At 40.2% G+C, this 13663-nt stretch overlaps 1 protein-coding gene across 1 annotated transcript; it reads left to right on the top strand.

Annotated features, from left to right (window-relative positions):
• The first annotated feature begins 2531 nt into the window (after positions 1 to 2531).
• LOC128028833 (IgGFc-binding protein) lies at positions 2532 to 13378 on the top strand. Its single transcript, XM_052616163.1, has 16 exons — positions 2532 to 2535; positions 2653 to 2918; positions 3450 to 3788; positions 3897 to 4506; positions 4761 to 4960; positions 5041 to 5182; positions 5281 to 5609; positions 5751 to 6327; positions 6407 to 7008; positions 7675 to 8239; positions 9096 to 9691; positions 10416 to 10977; positions 11776 to 11978; positions 12131 to 12511; positions 12619 to 12905; positions 13103 to 13378. Exons 1-16 carry the CDS (start codon positions 2532 to 2534, stop codon positions 13110 to 13112), a joined length of 5673 nt encoding a protein of 1890 aa, XP_052472123.1. The 3' UTR covers positions 13113 to 13378.
• The last annotated feature ends 285 nt before the right edge of the window (positions 13379 to 13663 follow it).

The following is a 13663-nucleotide window of genomic DNA, read 5'->3' as shown; positions in this document are numbered from 1 at the left end:
AGATTGACCAGAGTATGTGGAGCCTTCCTGTGGTTCTTGATGATGTTGGGGTGTCCATGTTCCAGTCAGGCAGTTTCATCACCATCCTGTTTTCTTTTGGGCTGAGTGTGCAGTATGACTGGGACCACTATCTCATGGTCTCCCTGCCCTCTGCCTTCATGGACAAAGTCTGTGGGCTCTGTGGAAACTTCAATGGTGATCCTAATGATGATTTCACTATGCCTTCGAACACCCTGGCTCCCAGTGCGACAACATTTGGACAGAGTTGGAAAGTCCACAACTTAACATTGGATGAGGGCTGTAGAGATGACAATGGGGGCCCTGGGTGTGATGCTCAAGCACTTCGACAGTGGCTGAGTGAACAATACTGTGGACTCTTAATGAAGGCACCATTCAGTCAGTGTCATTCTGTTATTGACCCAAGTATTTACATCCAGAACTGCATGTATGATGTCTGCATGACAGATGGCCACAGAAACTACTTATGTAAAGTGTTAGAGGTCTATGCTAGTGTATGTCAACGTGTTGGGATACAGCTAACCAACTGGAGAGAAGCAGCCAATTGCTGTGAGTAATAGTTTTATAAGCATTTGCACAGCATACTTGGCTTGATAATGTAGCTAATGTCTTTGTATCTGTCTCCAGCTTACAGATGCCCAGAGAACAGCCGTTATGAATTTTGTGGTAGCGCTTGCCCTTTGACCTGCATAGGCCTCGGGTCTCCTGTGAACTGCACTTTACCCTGTGTCGAAACATGCACTTGTGATCCTGGTTTTGTTCTGAGTGGATCCAAATGTGTACCTTCAGTTCAGTGTGGATGCTCCTACAATGGACACTACATTCCCGCTGGTGAGACTTTCTGGGCGGATAATGCATGTCAGCGGCTTTGCCGTTGCTCCACAGAGGGTGGGCATCTAGAATGCCAGGTTGGAGGCTGTGGGACAGGACAGCACTGCCAGGTGGAGAATGGCATTAGGGGCTGTTATCCTGTCTCCCAAAGCACCTGTATGGCACTGGGTGATCCCCACTACTACACCTTTGATGGGAATTATTTTGACTTCCAGGTACTGATTTACATATATATATATATATATATATATATATATATAGATATATATAGATATATATATATATATATATATATATATATATGAAAGGAAGTGTCAGAGCTACTTTACTTTAATAGGATTAAATGTCTTTTGTTAATAATTCAGTTTTTGGTTAAGTAGCCTTTGTGGAGAATAATGGCATTATTACTTATTTTCTCCCTTCAGGGTAACTGTGTGTATCAGTTGGTTGGGGTTTGTATCTCATATCCTGGACTGGTGCCCTTTGATGTTCTGGTGCAAAATGAGTTTCGGGGAAGCAGAGTGGTGACGTTCACAAAATTACTGCAGATCAGAGTGTATAATCTCACCATTGTTATCAATAGAGAATACAGCGGCTCTGTTACCGTAAGTTGTATGCTTTAAACCTTTGGAAAACAGTTTTATCTTTCATATAGCGTGATGTTACATTACGTCATTCAGTGAGAATTTTAAACAAAGTTGGATTTCTTTTTCAGGTCAATGGTGAGCTGTGGAATCTTCCTCTTCATCTTATTGAAGGTCAGGTTTCTGTTTTCAGAAGTGGCTGGTCTGCTGTCGTTCAAACCTCTTTTGGTCTCAAAGTCACGTTTGATTGGAACAGCTTTGCCACCGTCACCGTCCCCAGCACCTACATGGGTGCCATCTGTGGCCTCTGTGGAAACTACAATGGAATTCCAGAAGATGATCTTAATGTCAGAGGAACAGCATTACTTGCTTCAGGACCGATGGAGTTCGGTGCCAGCTGGAGTGTAGCCGAGACCCCAGACTGTGTCCACGGCTGCACAGAGAGTTGTCAGGATTGCGACCCGACCAGAAGGAGTGTTTATGAGACGTCTGATTTCTGTGGGCTGCTGCGAGACCAACATGGGCCTTTCAAGGACTGTCAAGCTGTGCTAGACTCTGCTCCATTTTTTGAGGATTGCGTTTACGATGTCTGTTTGTACAACGGAAGGAGAGATCTACTATGCCAGGCCATAACAGCATATGTGACTGCCTGTCAGGCAATGGGAAGTACCATCAGCCCCTGGAGAACTGCTGAATTCTGTGGTGAGAGAACCCCGGGGCAATTGTATCCAGAGATTTTTGAGAAACTGTATACATGGTAATATTGTGTTCATACACAAGAGGTTTTGTAGGTATAGAGATAGACTTTCTAGCAAAGACACAGCATTTCCAGTTCCATTCATGTCAACAAAGGCCTTGCAAAATGTAAAGCAGGATACAAAAACAAAGATGCTAAGGATAGAAGGGTGTGTTAGGACATTCCGCACAAGGCTATTGAGTCCGAGATCAAACCTGACATGTAATCTAGCCTGGGTGTTTTCAAACTTTTTGACGCCTTGGACTCCCAAATAAGAGGATCTCCTTGCATATCTCCTCTTTCCGAAAATATAAAGGGAGCTATATTTTTTCCTATGGGAAGTCCTATTTATTACTGGGAAAATGGGTACATTATTTAAATATGTGTATATATATTTTGTACATGGTTTTAATTTTCATTTTTTCTTACATATTTGTTTGTCTTTTAGACAATTTTCTTAATTAAATGTCTTTGTTTTGTCAGGTGTTCAGTGTCCCGTCCACAGCCACTATGAGCTCTGTGGCTCTGGCTGTGAAGTCACCTGTCATAGTTTGGCTCCTCCCACTGGCTGTCGTAGCCCCTGTATGGAGGGCTGTGTGTGTGACGACGGCTACATCAGGAGTGGGGACCGCTGCGTCCCCTTCTCTCAGTGTGGGTGTCTCTATGGCAACCGCTACTACTTCCTTTACCAACAGTTCTATCCTGGCAATAACTGTGAGGAGGTGTGCATGTGTTTACCAGATGGCCAGGTATGATGACAATGAAAATATACTACTGTTCAGAGAATTGTTCAGACATTTTTAGGGGCCAATCACTTACTGTATCCATTAGTTTTCTTATTATTATTCTTCATCCTCCTCCTTTTTCTTCTTCTTCTTCTTCTTCTTCTTCTACTTCTTCTTCTACTCTGGAAGTCTATGGTAACCCATAGAACAGCTTGCGGGATAGTTATTAAATTTGTCACACAAATAGAGGACAGCCTCTATATTAACCATAGCAAATTTGGAGTCTCTATTTAAAACTCTCTAGCGCCACCAATAGGCCCCATTTGCACTCATATTTCTGCTAATAACTTTTAAACCTTAAGGTCTAAAAATCTAATTATTTTCTCCTCTGATTCCTTGGCTCATTCCAAGTCCAATGCATATTATCTGTTGTCTTATAAGAGGGATGTGACATGAGCTGAACTTGCCACATATGTTTTTTAGATCATTTTTTAAACTCATGTTACAAGTCTTGCCCCATGCAGAAACATTAAAACTGTGCTTTTCTATCCACAGGTGGTCTGTAAAAAGTCATCTTGCGGCCCCTATGAGAGGTGTGAGTTGGTGGACGGCGTTCACAGATGCAAGCCAATCAGACAGGCCATTTGCGAAGCTTCGGGTGACCCACACTATGTGTCCTTTGATGGGCTGCGCTTTGATTTCCAGGGAACCTGTACCTACATTCTCTCCCAATCCTGTGGCCTGGAACAGACCAACCTGACCCATTTCTCCATCCAGGTGAAAAATGAGAGATGGTGGCCCAATAGATATCATAAAGTGTCTGTTACCCAGCAAGTGGCCTTAACAGTCTACGGCAGCACCATCATCTTAAGACAAAATGAGCCCCAGATCTTGGTAAGTGGAGGTTTGTCTGCTTGTGTTCTTCTCAATGAAGCTCCCATAATGTGATTTTGAGTCCCCTTAACGTGTAAAACTGATGTTGAAATACTCTCAATGTGGTAGGACTCTAATATGACACCATTCCCACAGGTCAATGGGGTTTTGACTAACCTCCCTTATAGTTCAAGCAGTTTAAATGGCCCCTTGGTCCAGGCCTATAAGGAAGGTATTTACTACATCATCAAGACTGGCTTTGGTCTCTATGTGACCTATGACCTGTCTTACCACGTCACTGTTACCATTCCTGACAACTACAGCAACAAGACCTGCGGACTCTGCGGCAACTTTGACGGCATCCCTTCGAATGACTTCCGTCTCCCAGATGGCAATATTACACAGGACGTAAATGTATTCGGGAGAGCCTGGAAAGTCGATGTCCCTGGAGTCATGTGTGAGGACGGATGTGAAGGCGACACATGTGTGGACTGTGATCTTCGACTGAAAGCCGTCTTTGAGAAGCCTCCCTACTGTGGAGTTCTGGTTGATCCCAACGGGCCGTTTGCTGCCTGTCACGCTGTGCTGAACCCCTCAGTTTATCTCAACGACTGTGTCTTTGACACCTGCGCATCCGACGGCAGCTTCAGGGTGGTTTGCGATAGTGTGGCGAGATATGCTTTTAGTTGTCGCAGAGCCGGAGTCGTTATCCAAAGATGGAGGACAGACAATTTCTGCCGTAAGTTTTTTCTTCTAGGGAACTTTATGATTCCTTATCATAATTCGTTAAAAATATATTTGAAACCTATTGTAATTATTATGTAATAAACAACATAGCTGAAAGAACTACTGTTCCAAAGTTTGTGGTCAGCCAGATTCGTTTTTAAGAAATTAATATTTTTATTTAGCAGTGATGCATTGAATTGATCAAAAGTGACAGTAAGGTGTTCTCATCCAGTCATTTACATATTTGTCTTCATCATTGTGTTCCAGCAATGTCGTGTCCAGCTCACAGTCACTATGAACCGTGCACAGACGTCTGCTCTTCTGCTTGCCCTGGACTGACTACGATAATCCAGTGTCCTAAAACATGCACAGAGGGTTGCGCTTGTGACGACGGCTATATGTTTGATGGCCAGCAATGCACTGAACTTCAGAAATGTGGCTGCTATCAGCAGGGACGCAAGTATAAGGTGAAGCGATGGCTTTGTGATCATTGTGTCTAGAATTCTTTCTTTTGTTGTCCTGTTTGTGACCGGGTTTGTGTTTTCAGACTGGGGAGGTGGTTTACCTGGACCAGTGTCAGCAGAAGTGTCAATGTGATCCAGTGAATGGACTTACGTGTGAAAGAGCAAACTGTCCTAATGGCACACAGTGTTTCCTTAGAGCGGGAATGTGGGGCTGCTTTTACCCAGGTTAAGATGTGTAAAAAAAAAACATGAATAATGCGGCAAATTAAATTATTTATTAAATAATTTTTTTGTGTGTTTTATCTCACTGCTTCTGTTTACAGATCCATGTCAAGACCTCCACTGTCGAGAGAAAGAGACATGCGGCTTTGAACACGGCAACGCTGTGTGCGTGCCCCAGTACAACAGCACATGCTGGGCCTGGGGTGATCCGCACTACCACACCTTTGACGGCCATGAGTATAACTTCCAAGGCACCTGTAAATACGTCTTGTCTAAGACCTGTGGGAATCTGAGTGGACTGGTGCCCTTCTCTGTAACCCAGAGCAATGAAAACCGCGGAAACCCTGATGTGTCTTATGTGCGAGAAGTGGAAGTTACTGTATATGGCAGCACTTTTACCATGGTGAACCACCATACAGGACAGATCATGGTAATGATGTTTATACCAGCATTTTAAAGATACATACTCACTCACATTCATGGGTCATGAATATAAAATTAGACCTTAAAATAATGTGTTAGTAATTTCTTTACATTAAAGACCACAATCAGTCTGTTTTTCCTCTGTCAGGTGGATGGTTTGTGGTTTTATCTTCCTCTTGATCATCTTGACGGCCAAGTGAGGGTGAGACAGAGTGGCAATGCTGCTCTTTTGGAAACTAACTTTGGTCTGCGTGTCTCTTACACCTGGGGCTGGCGGGTTGATCTGCATCTTCCCAGTAGTTACTATGGAGTTGTGTGTGGCCTGTGTGGAAATTTCAACGGTAATGGTGGAGATGAGTGGAGAGACCCTGCTGGAGTCCTTCTGCCAAGTCTTTACCAGTGGGCAAAGAGCTGGACAGCAGAAGACAGCGTCACATCTGCATGTCACGATGGCTGTGAGACCAACTGCCCTGTTTGCTCCAGTGACTTACTTGCCCTCTATGAAACGGACACTTTCTGTGGTGTCCTGACGTCTACAGGCCAGGGTGTCTTTAGTGCATGTCATGCTAAAGTGAACCCACAGGCGTTCCAGCAAAGCTGTGTGTATGATCTGTGCTTCAATAATGGAGACCGAAGACTTCTCTGTCAGGCTCTGGAGACTTATGTCGATCTGTGTCGTCGAGAGGGTGTGATTATTACAGATTGGAGACAGAAATTAAATTGCTGTAAGTTTGATGAAACACTCAATGCACGCATTTGTTTTCATTAACTTTTAACCATGAACATCTTCTTGTTCTTCAACAGCTATGAGCTGCCCGCCCAACAGTCATTATGAGGGATGTGCATCTCCGTGTCCAGCAACGTGTCCGTACCCAAATCAACAGCCAAATTGCACTGGTACCTGTGTGGAAGCCTGTGTGTGTGACAGTGGATTTGTCCTCAGCGCTGGCAATTGTGTGCCCACCAGTCAATGTGGCTGCTTTTATGAAGGCGCCTACTACCAACAAGGCCAAACCTTCTGGGCTGATGAGCGGTGTCATCTGCTTTGCAAGTGTGACCGTAACTTAAGTGCAGTAGTGTGTCGTGAATCGTCCTGTGCTGTCGGTGAGAGCTGCTCGATTGTTAATGGAAGTCGCAGTTGTCAGCCAGTGAGTCGCTCTGCAATATGCACAGGCTCAGGGGACCCACATTACCGCACATTCGACGGATTCCGTTTTGACTTCCAGGGCACGTGTGTGTATCAGTTGGCAGCCCTGTGCCTTTATAATGCGAGTCTTGTACCTTTTAGTGTGACCGTTAAGAATGATCATCGTGGGAACGGCGCGGTGAGCTTCACTAACACTGTCAATGTGACTGTGAATGGATTCACCATCACATTGACCAGAGAACATCCGTATCAGTTACTGGTGAGTGCAGTCACATGATAATATGAAAATATTTACATTAAACAAAAACTGAAGGATATTTGGATCCATTAATGATTCACACATTTGCATTGAGCATCTTAACAGGGAATATTTTATTTGTTGCACTAATGAATATATATTACAAAACAGACTAGTGTAGTTCAAATCCCCAAACAAATGACTTAGTTCTTTTAGCTTATCAAATCCCTACTGAATGACCAGCACAGTCTAATTGCCAAAGAAATAACTGAATTGGTTCTTTTTAGTGAATCAAATTATTATAGAATATTCAGTGTAGTCCGATTCCCAGACAAAAGACTCTGATCTGATTCTTTTTAGTGAATCAGATCAATAGCATGCAAACAATATAGTTTGATTCCTGAAACGTGGCTTGCATGGCTCTCGGTGGCTCATCAAAATCTTGACAGTTATTAAAACACCTGTGTAAACAACACATTTATTGCATTATTACAATTATTTTAATGCAATTAAATAGCTTTCTTGTTTGTTTGTCCTATTGTTTTCTTCAAAAATACTAAAAGATTTATGAATGGAACTTTTAAAGTACTGGAATTAGAATCACAATTGGAATTCTTAAATTCTTTGTGTTTCAATGAAATGAGCACTCCTGTAATAGTAACCAAATGTGTTTTAATTTCTCTTTAGTTCGATGGCCAGCTAGCAGAACTTCCCTTTTGGATTCAAGATGTGTTTGTAGTTGTCCGCAGCGGTAACATTGCTGTTGTGAAGACAAACTTTGGTCTCCAGGTGACCTTTGACTGGTCCAATGTGGTCAGCGTCACTTTGCCTTACAATTACAGCAGTGCAGTCTGTGGACTTTGTGGAAACTTCAACGGTGTTGTTCGGGATGACCTTACGATGCACAATGGTATGATAGCACCCAATGCCAGTAGTCTGGGACAGAGCTGGCAGGTTGCTGCAACACCTGGCTGTTCCTCAGCTGGTTGCCTTGGTGCTGGATGCCCAACCTGCACTGCGACCCAGAGGGAGAACGCCCAGCGCTACTGTGAGATCATCACAAACCGGACAGGGCCTTTCAGAGAATGTCATGCGCAGACTGATCCCAGATCTTACCTAGAGGATTGCATATTCGACACCTGCCACTTCCAAGGACATCAGGCTGTTTTGTGTGACGCAGTGACAGCCTACGCATCTGCTTGTCAGAGTCAAAATCTCACTGTTCACCCGTGGAGAAATGCCACATTCTGCCGTAAGTAACTAGCTGTTTTTATTATTATTATTATTATAACTATTATTATTATTTATTGTGAATATGAAGCTAATTATGTGTGCTTCATGAAAGTAAAATGAAATATTAAACAGATTCAATAACTAAGCTCAAATCATTGTTACTCTTATAGACTAAATTACTGCCAAACATATTAATTAACAATTTTTTGTGTTGTCAACAAACAAACAAAAATTACACAGGCTTGGTTTTCGTAAAATGTTAAATGAATAAAATCTTTGAATATTTGTTTTAAATATTATATTTATTTAACAAAAATGTTATCTTCTAAAATTACATGCTGAATTTAATCATGGTACATTCATTATTTTAGTCAATGTAAAAATAATAATTCTAAAGCAGTGCTGATTTATCAGTACTAAAGCAGTATTTAGAAATACCTGAAAAAGATTATATTTTTATGTTTTAATTTTAGTATTTATATGCTTTTGCCAGTTTTATTCATTTTTTATATTTCTATGTACTGTAGCTTAAATTAGTTTTTATTTCAGTATTTTTATTTGTATTTCAGTTTTAGTTTTAGTAAACAGTTTTTTTTTACTTCCTTTTTAAATAAAAATATATTGTATCTAATATTTATATTTTTTATTTCAAATAGCAGTTTTTTTTTTGTTTGTTTTATTTAACATTTATGCATTTGGCAGACACTTATCCAACGCGACTTGAATTCAAAGTACACATTTGATCAATTCCTGGTTTTAATTGAAACCCATGACCTTGCATTGCTAGGACCATCCTCTAATGATAACAACAACAACACTGGTCAAAATACAAACTCAATGACATAAAAATGAATACTTTCTCTGATCTATCACAGCTCCGTCCTGCCCACCAAACAGCCACTACAACCCCTGTGCTCCAGGCTGTACTGAGACCTGTGTTAATCTCTCTGTGCACAACTGCAGCAGACCCTGTGCTGAGGCCTGCCAGTGTGATCGGGGTTACATCTTGAGCGGCCAAACCTGTGTGCCACAAGCAGAATGTGGCTGCTTCTATCGGGGACGCTATTATAACAAAAACCAGATGTTTTATTCCCATGAGCAATGCTTAGAGCGCTGCGTGTGTGGGGCAAATGGAACTGTTTCCTGCCAGAAATCAAGCTGTGGTCCAGGAGAAGCGTGCAGGGTGGTGAATGGAGTATTGGGATGCCACCCTGTCAGTTATGCAAGATGTGTGGCTTCCGGTGACCCTCACTACATTTCCTTTGATGGCAGGAGGTTTGATTTTCAAGGCGCTTGTGTTTATACACTCGCTAAGGTATGTGATCGGGCTGAAGGACAGCTGATGAATTTTTCTGTGGACACACAGAATGAGCAGATGGCAAACACAAAGGTTTCTGTCATCAAGAACTTGACTGTGACTGTTTACAACCTGACAATCAGCATCAGACGAGGCGAACGCTGGAGAGTCATCGTAAGTCTTCATCTTGTCTGGCCTCAAAGATTTTTTATTTTATTTTAATTTTTTTAAGAAATTTATGCTTTTATTCAGCCAGTACTGTATGTATTGAAATCTTCAAAAATGACAGTTAAGTATAATGTTGTTATAAAAGGATTTCATGTTAGATTAAAAACTGTTCCTAAAATTTTTTACAACAGTTTCCACAAAAATATTAAGCAGTTTAAACTGTTTTCAACATATATAGATATATAAAATATACACATATTTTTTTTGTATAGCGTACAAAAAAAAAAAAAATTTACATTTTAAAACGTATTCAAATATAAATTATTTTAAATAGTAAAAACTCTTAGTTAACAGTGCATAATGTTTTCCATATTCTAAAGTGTTACCATTTTTTATGTATTTTTGATAATTTAAAGGCAATAAATGCTGCTTTGGTTAGCATAAAATACTTCTTTCAAAAACAATACAGACATAAAAAAACATTGTAAAGAAATTACTGTCCCCAAACTTTTAAATGGTAGTTGTTACATATTATAAAAGACTGTGTGTGTTTAAAAAATAAGATAAAGTATTTAAAGATGATTGACAAATAACCAATATGAAACAATTGAAAAGCAGAAGTAAAAGTATAAAGAATGTTCTGTATGTTATGCTGGTTTCAATGTTTTTAAAATTTGAAAGAAAGGTAAATTATGCTGAAATCATATTTGCTGTTGGTTCTTTTTCACAGGTGAACAATGGATTTTTCACCCTCCCTTCATCTTTTGGCCATCAAGTCACCATTAACCAGGTTGGTCAAAGTGTCCAAGTGCAAACAGATTTTGGCTTGAGAGTTCTGTATGACGCCAGTTACCACGCAGAAGTCTATGTACCCTCAAACTATCAAGGTCGCATGTGTGGACTTTGTGGAAACTACAATGGCAATCCAGCAGATGACTTCTTGTTGCCCAATGGCACACAAAGCACCAGTGTCAATGCATTCGGACAGACGTGGGCATTGCCAGCAACTGATGTTCAGTGCGGAGGTGTAAGTTCCCCACAGCAGTGTGATCAGACCAAAGCTGAGAGATACCGCAGAGATGATGCCTGTGGCCTTATGGCAGCTGTCACTGGTCCCTTCAGTGCCTGTCACGATCAGCTGAATCCTGAGCAACATCTGATTAACTGTGTATTTGACATGTGTGTTACGGATGGAGACAGAGCGATACTGTGTGAAAATCTTCAAGCTTATGCCATTACTTGCCAACAAGCCGGGATACAAATCATGCCATGGAGAAATAGTTCATTCTGTCGTAAGTTTGTAAAGCTGTTCTTCTTTTTATCAATGCTTTTAAGTTATGTATTATAATCATTGTGCTTCATTTATACACCAGTGGCCAAAAGTTTGGAAAATATTAGATTTTTTAATGTTGTGTTCACCAAGGCTGCATTTTGTAGTAATATAGTGAAATATCATTACAATTTCAAATAACTTTTATATTTGAATATATTTTGGAATGTAATTTATTCTTGTGATGCAAAGCTGAATTTTCAGCATCATTACTCCAGACTACAGTGTCACATGATCTTTCAGAAACTTTTTTCGACTTAAAGTTTTTGTGGAGACCATGATACCTTTTTTTTTGGATTCTATGATTTAAGAGGAAGTTCATTGAACAGCATACAGTATATATCAAATATTTTTTTGTAACGTTATAAATGTCTTTATTGACACTTTTAATTAATTTTATACATCTTTGCTGAATTAAGTATGAATTTTTATCCTACTTGTTTCTTGAGCATCAAAAAAGCATATTAGAATGATTTCAGAAGGATCACGTAACACTGAAGTAATGGCTGCTGAAAATTCAGCTTTACACCACAGAAGCAAATGACATTTAAAATACAAAAATATTTAATGTTTGCAAAAAAAAGAATATAATAAAATAGAAAAGTTGTTTTAAATTGTGATAATGGTGAGTATGAGATTATCACAAAAAATATATTTTGAATGATTGTGAACATACTGTATCATTTTTTAAAAAAAAAAATATGACAATAACCTGATGCATGTTATTTAATATGTATTTTTGCATTTTCTTTTTTTCAAGCGATGGACTGTCCTGCTAACAGTCACTATGCACAGTGCTCTAATAACTGTGTGAACACCTGTGCCAGCCTTAGTGGCTCTGTTAACAACTGCCCAGATGTTTGCATGGAAGGCTGTCAGTGTGATGAAGGTTGGCTCTCAGATGGTGATGCGTGTGTGCCTGTGGGAGACTGTGGATGTGTCCATAATGGCAAATACCTAAAGGTGAGATTTAATGCTTCTCAAGTGATTGTTACTGTCTGGTAAGAGCTTCTCATTTTCAGGGCTGCTTATCCTCAGATTTTTCCAAAAATTATGATTTCAGCCATCCATCACTCAGCCAAGAGTGCCATCTTTTCTCTGATCTTTCCACATAGGTTGGCGAAGTCTTAGTGACTGACACCTGCGACATGAAGTGTGTGTGTCGTACTGCTGGGCTGCTGGAGTGTGTAAGACAAACCTGTGCCAGAGGAGGGATCTGTGAAGTTCGGGGTGGCCATCGAGATTGTTACACTGATCAAGGCCGCTGTGTATTTGATGCCAATGACCAGTTGCAGTCCTTTGATGGTGTGACGGGGAAAGTGGAGCGGCCGGGAGCATTTCAAATGGCTTTCTTATGTGATCAAGAATCTCCTGACTGGTTCCGTGTGGTGTTGGATCTACATGCATGTGCTAGGAATGATTCCAGTAAAGTGACAATGGTCCACGTCTTCTTCCAGAGCATGATCATTACAGTCAATAAGCAGTGGCACAGCTGGGTCAGTGGAAAAAAAAAGTTTAAGATTCTATAGTATTTCTTCTCTAAGAATATTTGTTTTGACACAATGAAACTGTTGAAAGCATATTTCTCCTGGTCTCTCAACAGATGAATGGAAAGAAGATCTCGTATCCCTTTATGTCTAAAGAGGGGGTGTCAGTCTCGTCCACAAATGAGGCTGTGATCATTGAGAAGGTGTCTACCATGAGACTGACTTTCTCTGGCACTGGAGAGGTCGTGTTATCCATTAGCACAGTCCTGACAAACCAGGTCTGTGGAGCCTGTGGCAACTTTAATGGAGTCACAGCAGATGATATGATGACTTCTGATGGGAGAAACTCCACTATGATGTCTCTAGTTGCATCATCCTGGAATGCTGAAGACTTCTTTACATGGTAAGTACTTGATGCATTATTGTTGTTTGCTTGTGACAACTCTGCTAGTTTAGTCAAACTAAAGCCATTGTACAATGATTTAATGTAACTGTAATGCCTAAATCATATAGATATTGCAAAATAAATCACATTGGTTGCATTCCATTAAATCATTAAATGTTAACCATTTTTTTATTTTTTGTATGCTTTTATTACAGTGAGGTGTAACAAAACTGGGAGGAAGATATTGCTACTAAAGCTGATTTTTATCTAATAGAGGAATTGTAAATTGTATTTAATTGCACATTGGGGTTTAGCATGAAGCTTTGGTGTAAAATGAAAGATTCCTGCATACATGCTCAGTATGTTTTTAGTCTAATCTTATTATTGCACTTTTATGATTTGAGATTAAGTACATTAAAATACACATCTGAAATCTACCTCCAAAATGTGTGCTCTTTCTTTCCATCTTGATTATGACTATGTACACAAAGCCCCAGTAGATGGCAGCAAATAGCAATTCCTTACTTGAACATCCTGGTTTCTTTAAACGCCATCCTCCTAGCAATCTTTCATTCCCTGCTGGACGAAAGTCACATAACCTGTTTAATATTCATGAGCAAATGTTTGGTCATAATTTTGGACTTAACTCTTTTAAACCATTTAATGTTTGCCACCTCTGCAAGAGTGACAATGCTGTGTTTCTTTGTAAGTGTACTCTGGATTATTACTATTATTATTATTTTTATGAATTGATTTATTACTTTGGGGTGATTTCA

This window comes from Carassius gibelio, chromosome A15 (assembly GCF_023724105.1).
Source record: "Carassius gibelio isolate Cgi1373 ecotype wild population from Czech Republic chromosome A15, carGib1.2-hapl.c, whole genome shotgun sequence".
NCBI lineage: Eukaryota > Metazoa > Chordata > Actinopteri > Cypriniformes > Cyprinidae > Carassius > Carassius gibelio.
The sequence above is the reverse complement of the archived record's forward strand: the minus strand, read 5'-3'. Positions and strand labels throughout refer to the sequence as shown.